At 41.5% G+C, this 20,132-nt stretch overlaps 1 protein-coding gene across 1 annotated transcript in view; it reads left to right on the forward strand.

The window, feature by feature from the left end:
• CPD (carboxypeptidase D) overlaps positions 1-20,132 on the forward strand; it is a 135,964-nt gene that overhangs the window by 77,269 nt on the left and 38,563 nt on the right. Inside the window, exons 4-9 of the mRNA XM_089683053.1 lie at positions 4,690-4,859; positions 5,402-5,763; positions 7,053-7,244; positions 10,106-10,273; positions 12,016-12,125; positions 18,374-18,476. Coding sequence (XP_089539179.1) covers positions 4,690-4,859; positions 5,402-5,763; positions 7,053-7,244; positions 10,106-10,273; positions 12,016-12,125; positions 18,374-18,476 — 1,105 coding nt within the window. The remainder of the gene's footprint in view (positions 1-4,689; positions 4,860-5,401; positions 5,764-7,052; positions 7,245-10,105; positions 10,274-12,015; positions 12,126-18,373; positions 18,477-20,132) is intronic.

Below are 20,132 nucleotides of genomic sequence, written 5' to 3' on the forward strand. Positions count from 1 at the left end.
TATATATATATATATTGTGTGTACTAAATGGTCCCTCATCATTCCCTGTGTATGAAGAGAGGGGGACTCTGCAGAGAAATGAAGAGTTCATACAACAGGTCCATAGGCAACACAGAGAGAGTGCCGACCTGTGCTGTGCTCCTAGCTGACAGTGCACCCTAGGCGGCTGACTAGTTTGGCTAGTGGAAGCACCGGCCCTGGCTGTCAGAAAACCGTAGCGCAGCGGGAGGGATTCCATTCAACCCATGGTTGAAAGGAAGAAAACTGCATAATCTAAGGCCAGCCAGGTAGAGGATGGTCAGATATGGGAGCTTGGCCCAACCACGTACAGCGAAGAAATGTAAACAAACACAATAAAGTGTCAAAAGACTCCTCCTATGTGTGTAAGTGACCTTCTTAAAGTGGGGGACCATTATCGATCTGTTTTCATCAGAGACTGAACATTTATATGTGAGGAGCAAACACTTTCCTGGAAAATTGCTTATTCCACATTGCTTGATCATGTTCAGATATGTCTTATCAGATAAAAAAAAAAAATTATATGAACGACTTTGTAGTGTAGGGGGTCTAACTTAACAACAGAATTAAAGAAGTATTCAACTCCAAACCAAACATTTTTTATGTTGTAGCTTACCAATACTTAGATGTAACAGCTGTTTTCTTTTTTCCTTTATTTTCATCTGGTGATCTGGCCACTAAGTCTCTTTAAAAAAAACAAGCTCTCCTGCAAATGTATCAATTAAGAGTGTCGAGACAAACCATTTACCACTGACGAGTGCTCACAATTATCAGCTTTTATTTATTCATGGAAAATCTTTATACCAAAAGAAAAAAAAAAACGGTGCCTGTAACTGCTTGTGTAACTTCAGTGGGAGCTGGCATTTGGCTTCATTTTGTTAGTGTATTTAAATCTGCTAGTACATTTAACACTCCTTCCTCCAAATTAAGAATGCTGCTGTCCAGATGTGCCCCCTGCGCTTATTCATTCAGAGTGAGGACAGACTAATACTGGAGATGGGTTGCTGGCAGGTTCACAAAGTGAAAAAAAACAGGAGAAGCCTAAAAAATGCAGCCACCAAATCTAAGAATTGGTAAACTGCAATATATTACATTTTTTATTTCGATTTAATATCATTTTAAACTAAATCCTATTCAGTATACTTGTAGTATATTGTTATACAGGATTTAAATAACGGCAACCGTTTATGCAGCACTTTACAATATAAAGGGGGACAGCACAATTACAATACAGTTCGATACAGAAGGAATAGGAGGGTTCTGCTCATGGAGCTTACAATCTGAAGGGAGGGGGAGGTGGTATAAAAGGTAATAACTGCAGGGGATGATCTGATGGAGGTGACTCAAGTACAGTTCTTAGGTGAAGGTGGGGTAGGCTTTCCCGAATAAATGAGTTTTCAAGGATCACCTAAAGGCAGACAGGGTAGGTGCTAACCAGATATATTGGGGCAGGGAGTTGCAGAGGAAGGGAGGAGCTCTGGAGAGGTCCTAGAGGCGAGCGTGGGAGAAGGTCACAAGGGAACTGGAGAGCTGGGGGTCTTGGGAGGAGCGGAGAGGATGGTTTTAGTGATATCTGCAGATAACGTTGGTGATGTAGGGTAGATGTTGTGGATGGCCTTGTATGTTGTGGTTAGTATTTTGATTTTTATATGTTGGGCTAGTGAAAACCAGTGAAGGGATTGGCAGAGAGGGGCAGCAGTCATGGATCGGTTAGTAAGGTGTATTAGTCTAGCAGCAGTATTCATAATAGACTGAAGGGGGGGATAACCTGTGTAGGGGTAGGCCAGTGAGGAGGGAGTGGCAGTAGTCAAGGTGGAAATAAGTAGCGAAAAAGCTGTTTTGTGGTGTCATCAGTCAGGAAGGGGCGAATCCTGGAAATGCTATGAAGGTTAAGGCGGCAGGATTTAGCCCGTGATTGGATGTGGGGGCTGAAGAAGAGGTCAGAGTCTAGGATTACACCCAGCACCCTAGCATATGTGGAGGGACCAATGGTTGTGCCGCTGATCTCAATGGTAAAGTCATAGGGAGGGGACGGAGCGGTTGAAATATTACAAGCTAGGTTTTAGAAAGATTGAGTTTGAGGAATTGGTGTGGCATCCATACGGATATCAGCAAGGGAGAATATCACCAATTAGGGTCCAAAAGTTTTAATGAACGATCACAAAGTTACAGCAAGGCAACGTTTTGGAGTCTCACAGGACCCCTTCATCAGGCATGTGACATTTGTAACGCAGGAATGTGTGCGTTTGGATTGTACACTTGCATCCATACGGATATGTCGCTCAGTAAATTTGTGATACGTAAAGAGATTGAGGGGTGAGTTGAGGAGTTGAGAGAGCTGGGTGTCATCAGCATAGAGGTAGTATTGGAAGCCATGGGAGGTTATCAACCAGCCTAGAGAAGAGGTATATAGAGAGAAGAGGAGGGGCTCTAGGATCGAGCTTTGGAGTACCCCAACAGAAAGAGGAGGAGTAGTGGAGGAGATCGAATTGTATGTGACACTAAAAGTGCACTGAGATAGGTAAGAGGAGAACCAGGAAAGAGCAGAGTCATGGAGGCCAAGGGAGTGGAGTTTACAGAGGAGGAGTGGGTAGTCATCTGTGTCAAAGGCAGCAGAAAGGTCTAAGAGTATGAGTATGGAGTACTGGCCATTGGTTTTAGCAGTTATTAGGTCATTGGTGAGTTTCAATAGGGCAGTTTCAGTGGAATGTTGTGGGCAGAAGCCAGACTGTAGGGAATCGAGAAGGCTGTTATTAATGAATATATAGTTATTTTTACATTTTTGACTCGATATTAAAAGTTAAAGCGATACTAAAGGTTCATTTTTTTTTTCCGTAAAATAAACATTTTATACTTACCTGCCCTGTGCAGAGGTTTTGCAGAGAGCAGCCTGGAACCTCGTCTTCTCGGGTCCCCTGCCGGAACTCTTGGCTTCACCTTTCTGTCGGGTGCAGCTTGCTATGGGGGATAAGGCATGTTCCCGAGCCGCTGCTCCGTGTGTTCATTCACACATTGAGCTGCGGCTTGGTCCCACCCCCCTCTTCTCCTTGGCTGACTGGCTGTAATTGACAGCAGCCAATGAGGAGGCAGAAACCCAGGACAGCCAAGGCTGTCGCGCACATCTCCGGATCGCAATGGGGCTCATGCATAGATCCTTTACAACCACTTTAAACAGAATCCTATGGTGTGTGTGGCCAGCATATCAGGCATGTGTGAACGTGAATACACTATATCCCATCCAACTCTACTTTTTTAATGCTCAAATTTTCAATGAATCAAATTTGTCTTAAAAAGTAGTTTTTTTAAGTCCTGTCATCTCCTGTGGTGCACATACAAAGAATTATCTGAAATGCTCTTTATGGGATCCACAATGATAATCTCTTTAAGAATGGATTTACTGGGCTCTAATTTACAGTATTAATCACTGATCTCTTAGACTTAACAGTATAGCTTATTTTATTACTACAGAGGTGAGCTCTTCTAAGAGCAACTCCCAGTGACTTTTTCTCAGAAAGGTAAAACCTATACTTGTTATAAAATCAAAAATAAATAACAGGAAGTAAAATTACATTTTTGTTTTCCTTTGTTTTATGTTGAAATGCAGATTTCAGGGTCATAATATAGGAAAGCATTAGACTAGTTGCTTAGAGATAATGTTTAGTTGAAATCAAAAATTGTACTGGGAAAGGGCTTTACTCCCATAATGTTCTCTAAGATAGTGTCTGGTTCCCATCACTTCTGTTTTTTAGCAATAAGGTGGTCATGCATGCTCCGTAATGTATACCTAACACATTACCCCACGCATGCGCAATAGCAGGCACTGTGTGAAAATAACCTGGTGGCAGGATATTGCACATGTGCAGTAGCATACAATCTTTGATGAATGGGACTTTGCTGCTATATTCTTAACATAACACTTTGGCAGTGGTTTACTGCATGTGCATGGTAGCTTAGATATCTGAAGTTGCTACTACCCTTGCGTTGAATACTACCTCCATATAATGATGTCAGAAATATGCATGTGCAGTAGTCTCAGTCTGTTCTGTCACTATCAGGCATGTGCTGCAGGATCTTTCACCAAAAGTCAGCTGGCAGTGCTGTCCATAGCACTGGGGCACGTCAGTAAAATGGCACATTTAGTGCCAGACCAGCAAGTCTAGCTTAGTCAAGCTGCTGCAATGATGAAGGAGGTATAGCTGCTAGCAAGTTGTGATAGTAAACTACTGCCAGCGATTTCTCCTATTCCTGTCCTGTGCACTCTTCTGCAAGCTGCACATGGTGGACATGGAATAGGCAGCAAAGGAAGAAAACATGCCGTCAGGACCCCCTAGCAATCTCCCACCCACTGTCCCCACTCTGCCAGCACGCAGCACTGCCAGCACCCTGTTTTGGAATGGGCACACTTTTGCTAATAATTTTAAACAGTAAAACTATAATGGTTTTTGTAAAGAATAGTGCTCTACTGTGTTTTTATAAAAGTGTAAGTGTGTGTGTGTGTGTTGTATTTATTTACTTATTTTCTTAATTAAAAATCTTTTGACCATAGTAAGAATCATACTGGCAGTCATTCTTACCTTGCTCTACTTTTCAAGTCTTGATGACCCTGTATACATTGAAATTGTTTGGTGATACTGTGTATTTAGACTTTACGAGTCTTCTGTTTTGATGTAGGTACACATAGGAGCACAAGGATATGTGAAAGATGTTGTTACTCTAAAAGGGATTGAAAATGCCACAGTTTCTGTGTCCGGGATTGACCATAGCATCACAACTGGGAAACTAGGGGACTTTCAGAGATTGCTAGCTCCTGGGACATACAATATCACTGCTTCTGTTTTAGGGTAAGTGGTCACATTCATCCTTTGACTTTATGACTCTGTTTGCTTCTTTGTTATTCACGTTAACATTCACATACAGTGATGTGTTAAAGAGAACCTATCATCTAAAAAAAGACATTTGGTACAGCTGTACACTAGACAGTGTTTTCCTGAGTTTGTGTCCGGACTAACACTATGATGTAATAATAAATTCCCTTTGACATGCAGAATTATTCTTTGCTGTGTCCATTCTGTTTCTGAAAGTCAGTATTTACTTAGGGCTCTACATGCAGGCAGGCCTAGCTGGTGCATGCTTAGACATTCTACACTTCACTAGGAGAGTGCATTGGTGCCCTTCATTTTGAAATGCCAAGCTTAGCTCCTGTGTTATGAGCTCAATGCAGGTACACTTTAGCATCTATGAAATTGGGCTAAAACCAGGACCACACCACTTAAAACAAATCAATTCCTACTTTCAGTAACAATAACAACAATAACATAGCCCTATAAATGTTGGGCATGTAATGATTTCTCGTGACCTTTTGTTTATACCTTCCCTTCCCTAGGTATTTACCACAAACTATATGTAATGTTGAAGTTAAAGAGGGACCAGCAACTGTGCTTGATTTCCAGCTTCATCCATCTGTTTCTGTTCCACCCCCCAATGACTTGCCAGACAGTACTGGCACCCCTGTGCCTGCTACAGAGCCACCGGTCACTGTAAAACCTGAGGACAACCATCCTCTTCAGAAATCCTTCCAGCCTGAGGACTTTCGACACCACCACTATTCTGACATGGAGATCTTCCTGAGAAAGTACAACAGCGAATATGCCAGCATTACTTATCTGTACTCTGCGGGCAAATCTGTGGATTTACGGGAGCTGTATGTGATGGCAATATCAGATAACCCAAATGTCCATGAGCCAGGTACCTTTTTTTTTTTATTTTTTTTTTTTTAAGCCATGTTAGAAACTTAGTCCAAAATACAGCCACCAGAGAATTTGCCATACTATCAACTATGTGTAATGTATCCCTTCCCTTTGTTCATGCTGCTTGCTGTAACCTGTTCAGTGAGCAATTTGTACATTTGTATTTAATTTGGATTTTCTGTACTGCACAGAGTACAATCATCTGCAAGCTTTGTGAATCGAATTATTTGTATCATATGTTGTGTTACAAAACAAGAAGTTTAAAGGACGTTAAGGTTCTCGTTTTGCAATCATGAAATTCAAAACTACTCCTTGTAGTTAAAGAAGTAAAATGTTCAGGTGTATACTTTACTGCCAGCCTTGCTGAGCATGAAAGATTGAGTTGGGATCAATTTGCATGATAGCTACCAGCCCACCACACATCTATTCAGCTGTTGCCATAAGCAGTTTGGTTGTAACATTTCGGAGTTGGCCTTTTGTGACCCTGTGATTGGTTTAAGTATGAAATGTTATCTTTATTTCAGACACTTTCCTGTAAGTCATTTTACATTTTTCCCTTAAATACCCTAAAGGCAGAAAAGTAAGAATACAACTTTGTTGATTGAAATCGGTTTTAAAGCGTTTGTAAATGTTCAGATTTTTTTCTTTCTTTAAAATAACAAACATGTCATTCATCTGCTCTGTGCAATGTTTTTGCACAGAGCAGCCCAGAACCTCCTCTTCTCGGGTCCCCCACCGGCACCAAGTGTCCCTGCATGCTCTCTCCAGAGCTGTCTCTGTGTGTCTGTAAGACACGCAGAGCATAGCTCAACCCTGCCCCACCCTCCTATTCCTTCTCACTGGCTGTGATTGACAGCTGTGGGAGACAATGATTCCCACTGTTGTGTCTCAGCCAATGAGAGTTTCTGCTTTTGTTTTTGCACATCGCTGCATCGGGATTGGGCTCAGGTAAGTATTATGGGGCCGCAGGGGGGAGCTGCACACTGAAGGTTTTTTTACCGTCAGCCTTTACAAACACTTTAAAACCCGCTATTTTTAATGTATTCAGGTGATATGCTTGTGAATGAGAACTTTTGAAGATTGTGTGCAGTCCCTATAGGTAATGAATTCTCTGTGCTAGCTCATTTCTCAAAGTATAAGTTCATCTTTTGGAACATGTTACATGTTACACACATATTTAGGCTGTAACATGTTCCAGCACCGTTACATGTAATGTCGTAATACTGACTTAAAATATATTTGGAAATCTGTTAATATGCACTCTGAAGTCTAACTTTCATATTGCAGGTGAGCCTGAGTTTAAGTACATTGGCAACATGCATGGTAATGAAGTTGTAGGACGGGAACTGCTATTAAATCTTATTGAATATCTCTGCAAGAACTATGGGACTGACCCTAAGGTCACTCATCTGATCCGTACCACCAGGATCCACATTATGCCTTCCATGAACCCTGATGGATATGAGAAAGCCCACGAAGGTAATTCTTTAACCTCCTATAGATATTTCAAACTTCACAAGCAATTTTAAATAAAAAAAAATTTGTATTTGTTGCAAAGTAATAATCTATTTTTTTTGGAGGGGGGGGGGGGTTTACATTGCTGGTACAGTGTTTCTGGAAGGACAGCTGTATGCTTTTAGTCACTCTTATGCTACCATTATCTATCAATCAACTTGGGTACAACCAGCCTGTCTGATTTTTCACAAACAATCAGTGTTGCTGCTGAAGGGGAGGTTCCCTGCCAGCAGAACACAATAGCACCGAGGGAATGATTCCCAACATCCACCTCAAATGTGTGGATGGGGAAATTGGCACTTTTTTTTTTTTTCTTCTCGCACTGACTGTCTTGATGGGGGAATTGAGTGATTTTCTTTTCTGCAACCTCAGGTCGAAAATCTCTCCGGGCTAAGGGAGGCCATACGTTTTTATACTTTTTTTTTTTTTTTTTTTTTATTGCTCAGCAGGCTGAGCGGAAAATAAAAAAAATAAAAAAGGTGCCAATTTTCCCATGTCTTGATGAGGGAATCTCCCGCTGAGCCATTGGGTTTCTGTTCCCGCTGGGACAATGCAGTGACTACTGCTGGCTTCTATAATAGTCACTAGCAGTAATCGCATGTTAAATTTGGCTTGTACCCAGGTTGATCAATCGATTACCTTGTATAAATGTAGCTTGCCTGTACATGGTTCGAAACTTGGCCTGTTCCTGCTGAACTGGCTGTGATATGAACCGTCTATGGCCAGCTTTAAAAACAAATCCTCACTGCACAGGTCAGCCAGACAGGGATATGTCACTTTACCAAGTCATTGTTTTGCATGATACAAAATTCTTTCAGACGCATTTGCTAACTCACAGTGAGGGGAATTCATTAAGACTGGGGCAGACAGACTCTGGAGCATCTATGCATGGCAACCAATCAGCTGCTAGCTTTTTTATTTTCTTGTTCTATATTTTTGTTCGGATGAAAAAATTGTGCACAAACAGTTATATAAATAGATATGGAATCATACACTCTCAATGCAAGGTAGGTGCTGACAAATTGTGCAAACTAGTCAAAAACACTTACACACAATAGGTATTTACTAAGAACAAATATTTCTGCCTCGAAAAAGCAGCTCCCAGGATTTCTGGAGAAAGATGGGCCCAGAAGCTCCCATTCGAAGTACTGCTTTGATAAGGAGTGAGAGGAAAAGAAGAATAAAAGGAACTGAAAGGGGTAGGAGGTGGAGTCCTCTCTTTGTCAGGCCAGCTTGCATGAATATAGCCAAAGGACCAAGCTTTGAAGTGGATACTTTGCCTCATGGCTTGGGGGTGGGAAGTTCTGGGCCCAAGGTTGCCAGATTTTTAGGTGTTTAGGTACACAATCTAATATGTTAGCCTCTATCTTGCTGTGAATCATAGCTTGCATTACTGTTTTATTTCAAGGTAGCATAGGTTAGGTGACCTCCAAGCTTTAGTGATTGTCTGTTTGGAGGCTGTAGTGATGTAGCTATTTTATTTCCAAAATATTTAAACAATTACCGCGCTCTAATATCATCAAAAAGGTGAAAAACTGATAAAATCATATCATATTAGCAAATCCCTATATGTGCAATCCTTATAAGAATGTGCAAATCTTCCATTTGTAAACCTCAAGAAAAATCAATAATATAATATAAAAATGCAATAATTTGAAAAATAATTCAAAAATAAAAAGTCTATTGTGTAAAAACTGTCCCAATGTCCAAATAAATATCCAGCCTGAACAGATATATTCTCCTTCGGTGTGAAGATAAGATCTTTTCAGTGATGTTGCAAACCTGTGTGACTGCAGGACTGTGAGGGATACTCCCTCCTTTGATCCACTCTTTAATCCTCTGCCTTTGTTTTCCTCGTATGTATTTAATATAATACAATTGCGCTTTGTATATGCAAAATCCTACAGCTTGCAGCTAAAACAGAGCGCTGGGTGTGTGTCCACACACCTTCAGTACTCGCCGTATCGTAGATAGAATGCGCGGTGATTTCACTGCCCCTCCCCAACGCGTTGCGCTACAGGGATTTCGTAGCTTCGTCCGGGGTTAATTTGTTTGTACTGGTATTTTATTTTCAAAGCCTAACATGGAAATTAGGTTGGGGCTTGAAAATGAGCTGGTAGGATTCCTAATGCAGAAGAGACATGCTTGGTCTCTTCCGAATTAAAGCTTGTATTCCTTTACAGTAAGCAGCGCAAGTACAGCTCACCGCACAAATGCCTAATCTGATGTAACCTCCCGCGCATGCGCAAGGGTGACGTTATCTCAGCCTGGCCAATGACAGCGGTCGAGACCTGAAAGCCGGTCACCTGAAGATGTCAGCGGAAGCTGTTTGGTTACTATGCACAGCTGTTCTGATTCTGTCTGCCTAATCTTAGTAAAGTACCCCCCTAGCAAATGATTTCCTGCAAAAATATGTAAATGCATTTATATATATATATATATATATATATATTTTTTTTTTTTAGATGGAATTAGCCTTTAAGCCTTTTGGTGCATACAAACGTATCCAGAAAAGCAATGAACAGTGTGCACAAGTCAGGAAACCATTAACTTTGACTGGCCAAACTGCAATAACCTGAAATCTGATCTAGTTGCTCCCGGCTATTGTTTTTTTTTTAAAACACTGATAGCCCATTGTGCTGCTTTATTGAATAAGCCTGAGAAGGTTCATACCTTTCATATCTGGGAAAGTGCTTAGTCTGTGTAAACTTTTAAAACTTTCTATTTTTTTCATTAACATGCTTGAATAGTAAAGGCTAATTGTAGATTCGTAAATTACAACACTGCACAAAGTAGCATTGTTTACAATCTTTATTTCTCTGTAGGGGACCGTGATGGGGTAGTCGGCAGGAATAACAGCAACAATTACGATCTTAATCGTAATTTCCCAGACCAGTTTTTCCAGATCATGGACCCTCCACAATTAGAGACACTGGCTGTAATGAGTTGGTTAAAGAGTTACCCATTTGTCCTGTCTGCTAATCTCCATGGAGGTACTGTATGTTTCTGTCTCTTATAGCTAGTTCTAATAGCTGTTGTATCACTATTCTCAGGGACTGTATGACTGGAGTTTTTTTTTTTTAACATTTTTATTAAACAGTCCTGTACCAAATTGATTCTGCTCTTATATTTAGTGTGGTGCCCTTCATATACCATGAAATTCTCAGTAAAATGATATTTAACAAATTATTTGTTGAGTTATTTAATGTGTTGAGTAGTATATCAGCTTATATAAATCATTTTATATAAATCATTTTAGTTTGGTCAGCTTTGTTAACAGAATCCCAAAACAAAAACGTATACTTGTACATAGCTCTAATGATGTAACTATCACTGTAATAGACAGTGTAGTGGCACTGGCTGCTTGATATCTAGCATAAGTGTAGCATGTGCATAGTCTTCCGGCCAACAGTAGATAAACTCCGAAACTGTAATATAGGCAGATTATAATCCTTGCATTTGATGAAGAAGGGAGAAATGTATTATCTAGGTGGGGGGCGGGTATCTGATGTCACACTGCACAACAAAGAGCACAGAGCTGAGTGTAATCTGAGACCTGAGTGGAGGGAAAGCACACACAGTCAGATACACAGTTCACTGAGGCTGTCAATCACCTACTGTGCGCTGAAGGGGGAATGGGGCCCTCTCCTAGGATTTCTTGGTGTCAGCATAGAATATCAGAACTGACTCATGCAGATTGCAGAGTAACCAGAGGGCAGGCATAAATCACACTAGGAGCTTTGGATCAAGGCAATATAGAAGGATATTCTTTGTTCATTTTTCATTTCAGAATTTAAAAACCAATTTCATTCTTCTTAGAATTATCAAAATTCCGATTCCTGCAAGCAGTGAATGTTCTTTTCATTCAGTTTCTTGTGAACTTCAAATAACCTTGTTATAAGTGCTTTTTACGTGTCAAAAGTATTTGCTGTAGTGAGCCAAAATATTCAGCATTTTTAGGTCTAGTGGTTTTCAACATCCTGGAATATTTCCTAACATCCTTACATTGTACAGCACAAGGAAGACTAGGGTGTTGCATGAATCATTAAAATGATGATCATGTACCGGAGCTCCCACCAAGTTAGTTACTGTTGTGTTCAGCACAAAGCTGCATCTCCCTGAATTTATGAGCGTACAGCTACTACATTTAGTTCCAAGATCAGTGTGATCAGTACCAGCAGTCATTAAATGGATCACCATGCAGAATCCATATGTGGTCTTATGGAGGAGATCTGAGTGGTTGACCATATACATTTTAAAGGTTTATTCAGGATGGAAAAACACACCCCTGCAGTAGTACAGACACTTCCCTGCAGTAGTACAGAAAGTATCCCTTGAATTTCCACCTTCCTGCCAGGGACTAAGAGACATCAATTCAGGTGATGTCTGGTGTTGTACTATTTCTAAAAAAAAAATGGCCCTCATTTAGGAAGTCCAATAATTGACAGTCATATCCTTAACTCTGTTCAACTGCATTTACTTACAAGTGGGAGATTGTGACCAACAGACAGATTTTCCTTTAAACACTGGGTTAAATTAGGCCCAATAATTCATTGTTCCATTATATTTCTGTATCCGACTTTAATCCTTTAAGTGACTTTAAGTATTCCCTAATGTTTCAGGAGGTGTAGCTTTTCTTTGAAAACCTCCTTTAATTTTTAAGTTATAAACAGGTTATGCCAAATGTAATTTCTCTATATGCATGCATTTTCTAATTTTAGACTTGTGTCTGCAGGTTCCCTTGTGGTTAATTATCCATTTGATGATGACGAGAAAGGCTCGTCTACCTACAGTAAATCCCCAGATGATGCTGTGTTTCAACAGCTGTCACTATCTTATTCCAAGGTGAGCTTAGAGAGACAGAGCTCTGTGTGAGCCACTAGCAGCTGCTATGTATACTGAATTTGTGATCCGATATGTGAACCCAGGGGATAAACATGGTGAACAATACCATCTTCCTTTATACTTTCAGCCTTTCTTTTTATTCATTATTTTAACATAATTTTCCAAAATTAAGATTTCACATCTATTTTATTATCACTTGTAAAATACTATATATTATTGTGATTAAACATTTAAAGTTCTATTAACCGCCTCCCGCCCACCTTATAAGGAAATGACGGACGCAAGGCGGTTCTCTCGTTCTGGGAGGACATCATATGACATCCTCCCACTCTTAACTGTCCAGCGATCGGTGGTGCGCTGTGTCCCTGGGACACAGCGGATCACCGATCAACGGAAAGAACCAAAGACATCGGCTCTGTCATGTGATCAGCTATGTCCAATCTCAGCTGATCGCATGTGAATAAGGAAATGCTGGTTATCAGCATTTTTCTCCTCACGAGCTGTCATGCTGACAGCTCGTGAGGAGAGGAGAGCCGGTAATCAGCTTTCCTCAGAGGGGACATGTACACTGATCATCAGGGCACTGATGATCAGTGTGCCCTGATGATTAGTGTAGCCCCAGCAGTGTCCATCAATGTCACCTGCCAATGCCAAATATCAGTGCACATCAATGCTACATATCAGTCCCCATCTGACTTGCCTTTCAGTGCCAGTCAGTGCTGCCTATCAGTAGTGCCAGTCAGTGCCGCCTGTCAGTGCACGTCAGTGCCACCTATCAGTTCCATATGAGTGCTGCCTTTCAGTGCCCATCAGTGATGCCTGTCAATGCCACCTACCGGTGCCTCCTCATCAGTGCCGCCTATCAGTGCCCATCAGTGCAGCCTATCAGTGCCCATCAGTGCAGCCTCATTAGCGCACATCAGTGAAGGAGAAAAATCACTTATTTACAAAATGTTATAACAGAAACTAAGAAAAAAAAATGTTTTTCAAAATTTTCAGTTGTTTTTGGTTCGTTTACCAAAAAACAACCCAGAGGTGATTAAATACCACCAAATGAAAGCTCTATCTGTCTTAAAAAAAATGATAAAAATTTCATGAGAGTACCGTGTTGCATGACCGTGCAATTGTCATTCAATGTGCAGCAGCACTGAAAGCTGAAAATTGGCCTGGGCAGGAAGGGGGTATAAGTGCCCTGTAGGCAAGTGGTTAAAGGGTCGGCGTTTTTTTTTAATAACAAACATGTCATACTTGCTCTGTTCAGTGGTTTTGCCTAGAGCAACACTAATCCTCTTCATTTCGGGTCACCCGCTGGTGCTCCTGGCTCCTCCACCCCCTTTACCAGTGCCCCCAAATATGAAGTCGTTAGTATGGGGGCTGCAGTGTGTGCTCACTCCCGAGCCCAACTCTATGCGTCCATAAGACTCCTGCTGGTAGTTCTGGCTCCCCCCCCCCCCCCCCTCCCCAGCTGAGTGCCCATAATAGCAAGCTATGGGGGAACTCGAGCAGGCTCACTCGCAAGCTGTCCTACTGCGTGTGGACATTGTCCATTCACACACACAGCTCGGCTCTGCCCCACCCCCTGCTCTCTCCTCATTGGATCACTGGCTGTGATTGACAGCAGTGGGAGCCAGTGGCTCCTGCTGCTGACTCAGCCAATGAGGGGAGGGAGTTCCAGGACAGCCGAGGCTCTTGTGCACATCGCTGGATCGTGAGAGGGCTCAGGTGAGTATTGGATGGCTGAGGGAGGAACATCAGAAATAAGGTTTTTTACTTTCATGCATATAATGCATGAAGTTAAAAACCTTCAGCCCTTACTACCACTTTAAAAGTGTTTCCATAATCTGAAGGCAGGGTTTTCTAATAAGCATTTTCAGAAAGGCTTCAGCAATAACCGCTCTGATTTCTTTCATAACGTTTGCTTTTAAAGAGATTCGATCACCAGATCAAATTTTTTCAACTACAACCGAAGGCAAAATGTTTTTTTTTTAATTTGGATGAAGGAGTGAGGGGTTAGGACCAGTGTCAGGCATTTATTGCTGTCTGTGTCCCTGTTGGGAAGATTCGTTCTCTCCAATTGTTCTGATTACTAGTGTCCCTGGAATGGAAGTGAGGGAAAATCCAAAATTTTGAGTTGGCACCAGAACAGGAATAGAAGAAAAATCATTCAATGGGGACATTTGTTCACTCACACTGAAAAGATATGCTGATGGATGGCATATCCCTACTCTATCCAAAAAATAAATATATTTTTTTCATGTTTATTGAAAGTTTGTTTGTTAAATTAAACATACATAGGTGCAGCAATATATAGATGGCAACATGTGTTTCACAGCATCTGAACAGACATTTTGTTTATTAATTTCCAGTACTTACATAGTGCCGTCAATTTACGCAGTGCTTTACATACAGTGTGTGTGTGTGTGTGTGTGTGTGTGTATATATAGTACATTCACATCTGTCCCTAACCCTTAAGGGGCATACAATCTAAGGTCCCTAACTTACATTCATACATATGCATACTAGGGCCAATTTAGACAGGAGCCAATTAACCTACAACCATGTTTTTGAAGTGTGGGAGGAAACCGAAGTACCCGGAGGAAACTCACGCAGGCACAGGGAGAACATGCAAACTCCAGGCAGGTGGTGCTGTGGTTGGTATTCAAACCAATGACCCTAGTACTGCCAGGTGGAAGTGCTAACCATTTAGCCACTGTGCTGCCTAATTGGTTCAGAAATTAATTTTGATATGAAAGGAGAGAAAGAGAAGCAAAATGTTTATTGAATAAAATTTCACAGGAAACCAGGGAGAAAACTTCTGGGAGTGTCAGATACCCTGTTTGTGCCATTTGCCAAAGACTTTCCTTCACTGCCGCCATGCCACTAAATTCTTTGAGCAGCTCCCAGTACAGCATCCCACTGAGGGAGAAGGGGAGATTAACAAAGGGAAATACATTTTTTACTTTTAGGCTCTGTTCACGCTTGTCATGCTACTGTTATAAAATTTGCACATAAAGTGGCATGACAAGCCACAGCCTGTTGATTCAATGGCATCCGTTCTGAACTATGCGACCTAAAGTCACAGCGACTTTAAAAAGGTTCCTGCACTACTGTGATGCGACTTGAGTGCCAGAGTGTGTAAATTCACATCAAAGTCACACTGGAAATCGCACGACTTTGGAGTCACTATAGTGTGAACCGAGCCTAAAAATCAGCACATTTTCTGTGTGCAAAATCAACAAAGCAACACAAGTTTCTGCAGTATGCGCTATACCATCTATGCCGCAGTTTCTATTATTGTCCTGCATTGTACACCAAAATAATCAAGCACTTGCATCAGTGTTCTTAGGCTTGGTTCACACTGTCATGACTTGGGATCCGGCTTGTGAAAACCCCATGTTAGTCTTAATTAGTACTATTGAAGTTGCTCCGACTTTAAAAAAGGTTCCTTTACTACTTCAAGGTGACTTTTATTCGACTTGTGTCCATAGACTTTAATGGATGTCGCCTCGGAGTTGGATCCTCATCTATATTGATGTGTTTTGGATCCGACATTACAGGAAGTTTACCCATGTAAAGTCGCATGGCATGATAGTTGCACATCGTTGCATCAAAGTCGTACTCAAGTCGCCAGAAAGCCGCCTGGCAAAGTCGCACCTTAGGTCACATGACTTTCAGGTCACAGTAGTGTGCATTGAGGCTAAGTTAAAATTTCTTCCAAAATGTACACAATTACTGCAGTGACGTAAATTCTGTAGTGAGGAGGGGCAGACAGTAAGGCGCACCATTGGTGTTGGCTGCAGTAATCTAAATCGGTCGTCACTAAATGGCTGATACGGACCGAGCAAAAGTCCTGTCCGGACCGTGAATGTATGACTTAACAGCCTGAGTGGACTCCTCTCCTCCTGCAGCTGTTAAAAATCCCAGCATTGTGGAGGGTGGGAGGAATGGCAGGGTGGACTCCTCTTCTGTGCGACCTGTCCTGCTGCCTCTGCCGCTGAACTCACAGCAGGAAAAAGGGCGGGAGGAGTTGCAGAGTGGACTCCTGTTCTGAATGTACTCTCCTGCCACCACTGAACTCACAGCAGGAAAGAGGGTGGGAGGAATTGCCGAGTGGACTCCTGTTCTGAATGTACTCTCCTGCCACCACTGAACTCACAGCAGGAAAAAGAGTGGGAGGAATGGCAGGGTGGACTCTTCTTCTGTGTGACTTGTCCTGCCGCCACTGCCGCTAAACTCACAGCAGGAAAAAGGGCGGGAGGAATCGGAGGGTGGACGCCTGTTCTGAATGTACTCTCCTGCCGCCACTGAACTCATAGCAGGAAAGAGGGTGGGAGGAATGGCAGGGTGGACTCCTCTTCTGTGTGACCTGTCCTGCCGCCACTGCTGTTGAAGTCACAGTAGGGAAGAAAGCGGGAGGAATGGCAGGGTGGACTCTTCTAAGTGTGCTCATCGCTGCTGCTGAACTCACTACAGGGAGGAGGGCGAGAGGCATGGAAGGTCTACAGAAGGAAAGGCAGCTGCCCAACCTTTAGTATTACCAAGAATAGTTGGGCAGCTCCCACCCTCCGTGCAAACCTTCCATGCCTCCTGCCCTCCTCCTTGCAGTGAGTTCAGCTGCAGCAGCGACGAGTACACTCAGAAGAGGAGTCCACCCTGCCATTCCTCCTGCTTTGTGATGCGGGAAGCTGTGATGTGAGAGAGGGAGCTTTGCATTGGATGTGCTGTGATGTGAGAGGGGGCAGCTCCGATATGGGGGTCTTTGATGTAAGGTGGGGCTGTGATGTGACGGGGGAGCTCTGATATGGGGGGCTGTGTTGTAGGAGAGGTCTGTGATTTGGAGAGGCTGTGATGTGAGGGAGGAGCTGCGATATGGGGGGGAAGCTGTGATATGGGGGGCTGTGATGTAAGGGGGAGCTGTGATATGAGGGGCTGTGATGTAAGGGGGAGATGTTATATGGGGGGAGCTGTGATGTGAGAGGGGGAGCTGTGACTTAAGGGGGAGCTATGATAGGGGGGGCTGTGATTTAAGGGGGAGCTGTGATGAGCGGGGGTCTGGGATGTGAGAGGGGGGAGCTATGATATGAAGGGTCTGTGGTGTGAGGAGGAGGGCTGTGATTGAAAGGGGGCTGTGATGTCAGGAGGGGGGGAATGCTGTGATGTGGGGGTTGTGATTGCAAGGAGGACTGTGATGTAAGCAGGGCTTTAATGTTGGGGGGCTCTGATGGGAAAGAGAGTTGTGATGTAAGGGGAGCTGTGATGGGAAAGCTCCGAGTCATAGAAGAAAAATAAGATTCTGACCTCTGAGGAAAGAAAATGTTACCAACCAGACCTCCGTGAATTTTAATTCAGTATCCCTGATCTAAATCAATAATCTGAAATTTCAGTGTACAGCTATTTAGTTGAAAAAAAACCTTTGATCCAATGGTTGAAAATCTATTACTGTAGCACCCTCTTGTGTCACATTGAAGCAGAGCACTTCTGTAGTGTAGTTAATAGCAGGCAGTGTATTCTGGTAAAGCTGCAGGTTAATGTCTAGTTAGATAGTAGATCCTTTCCTTTATTAGCCAGTCAGCTTACATTTAAAAAGCGTGCACACCTGTAAACTTAAACTCAAAATGAATATGCTGTGGGACACGTCGTGTTACTGATGTAAACTGGGGCTACATTGGGGGTTTATTTACTAACACTGTAGAGTGAAAATCTGGTGTAACTCTGCATAGAAATCAATCAGCTTCCAGGTTTTAATCTGAATTGAACAAGCTGAAGTTAGAAGCTGATTGGCTACCATGCACAGCTGCACCGGTTTTACTAAATCTCCCCCATTATGTCTATTTGTATGCCTTGGGTAATTGCTCCACTGTATGCAGAATAGAATCAAAATCGTTGTTCTGTGCTTTGGCAACAATGTTTCCTACTGTTTGTTGTAACAAGAGCATAATTGGGTATTTACAAAAAAATAATTTGTTGCTACGGATTTGATTCTGAAATATGCTTATTTTCTAGTATTTTGTTTTGTTTATTTTGAATGGTTTGATACCTATCATTTATTTGCTGTACAGATAAGTTTTAATGTAAATCATGTGTAAAATAAATATAACCTGTTCAGTCCTTTTTCTAAGGTGGGTGGTGGGGTGGATGCTGTGTTTGTTAACAATATATACATCTGCTTTGCTTTCTGTTAATTGTGCTTCCTGTACATGGAATTAATGCCCTTTTATTTACAATAGTTTTTTTTTTTTTTTGTATAGGAAAATAATAAAATGTTCACAGGTAGTCCATGTAAGGAGATCTATCCAAATGAAAATTTCCCTCAAGGAATCACCAATGGTGCTAATTGGTATAATGTTCCAGGTAATTTTCTATTCCATTGACCACTTTCTTCTGTGACTACAGTGGAAGTAAATCCAGTTGCTGTGTTGCTGCAATATTTTCCTCTTAGCACTGCTATTTAAAAAAGGCCTCTATACAGAATTTGGCAGATTGCTGTTCACAGTATTTACACATAATTGGGTAGAAGCTTTTACTAAGAAAACTGTTGAGTGATATTCCAATGTGGGGTAGAAATGTTTCTAATCACAAAGATCATATTCTTCTGTTCTTCTGTGGATTTGTCACTTTAGTTAATTATATTCATCTAGATTTTAGTATCTGATTTACACTGCCTTGTGTCCAGTTATACATGCATTTTTAACTATTATAGCCACATTCAAATATTTTGATTGGTCACTATGGATTACGGCACATTTGTAATTTCTTTGATAAAGACTTTTGTATTTTGTTGAACATATTGAATTTATTTGAATGCAAGTCAGCCTAAGACTGCAGAACTTTATGGGTAAAGGCACATGCTAGAAGTGTACATCTGACACATTTTGGACTTAAAAGTGTAAAACCAAAAAATGTTTTCTTTTTTATTTGTTTTGGATAGAGTGAAAGTGGTAATAATAGAGTGAGAAAGTGTTTATTGCTGTTTTTGCCCCTGCTAGGTAGACTGAGCCTCTTTTTTTGTCATGGTGATCACTGTCTCTGGTACAGGAACTGATGGAAAAATGTAGAAATTGTGTTGCCAAAGGAATAGTAGGAATAGGAAATTGAGTGGGAGCCTTCCAACAGGGACAACTTTCTAAGAGGTTATTTCCCCTTGATTTGGAAGGATTTCTTCTTTTGTTGTGCCTTTAGGACAGCAAGTGAAAAAGAAAGGTAAAACTCTCCAGTGTGACCTAAATAGTAGAAAAAAAGAATGGACATGAGTCTTAACCATTCACTACTGGTTTCAAGACTTAAAAAATTGGCTATATACACTTTTAATAATAACAAGAAACCATTCAGATTTATGCCTCTCTGTAGTCTTTGAGCACATGTGATGCAGAATGCATTGGATGTTTACTTTTTTGATTATATACATGTAGCACAAAATGCTTCAGATGTCTTCGACCATGTTGTGCATTTACACAGTTAGGCTCGGGACTGTTTTCACATTGCGACTGGAATTTAGGAGAAATTATTGATTTAGCACCTACAACACCATCATGTAAATCTAATGGTTCCCCTGGACCAAGATGTTGACTCTTGATACATGGATATTGAGGGTATCTACATAAAAAATAGTCTAATGACAAAATGTTTATATTTCCAAATGCAGCCTAAGTAATTTTCAAGACTTGGATCCCTTTAAAGGTTGTATAGTGTATCCAGATTTCCCACTTTGCATAGAACTTATAGAATTCATCCTGACAGTGTCTACTCATTTCTCTACTTCCATGATAAAGTTGACTCATCTAATTCAGTGTTCAAGCAAAGGCACCTTTGTCTTTTTCCAGAATACTGGATTTAAGCCTTTGACCTTTTTGGCTTCATTAAATGAGGAACACTTTTTCTTGTATGCCCCTACAGAGATAGGGATTACATGAAGACACTGCGCTGGTCATCTTAAAGTTGAAAGGTGCTGATATCTGAGATTAATTTCCTGATTTAACAACATAATGGTGTAAATATGGGGCACACCCA

This window comes from Staurois parvus, unplaced genomic scaffold, assembly GCF_062004578.1.
Source record: "Staurois parvus isolate SC_StPar_1 unplaced genomic scaffold, SC_StPar_1.0 ptg000299l, whole genome shotgun sequence".
Classification (NCBI taxonomy): domain Eukaryota; kingdom Metazoa; phylum Chordata; class Amphibia; order Anura; family Ranidae; genus Staurois; species Staurois parvus.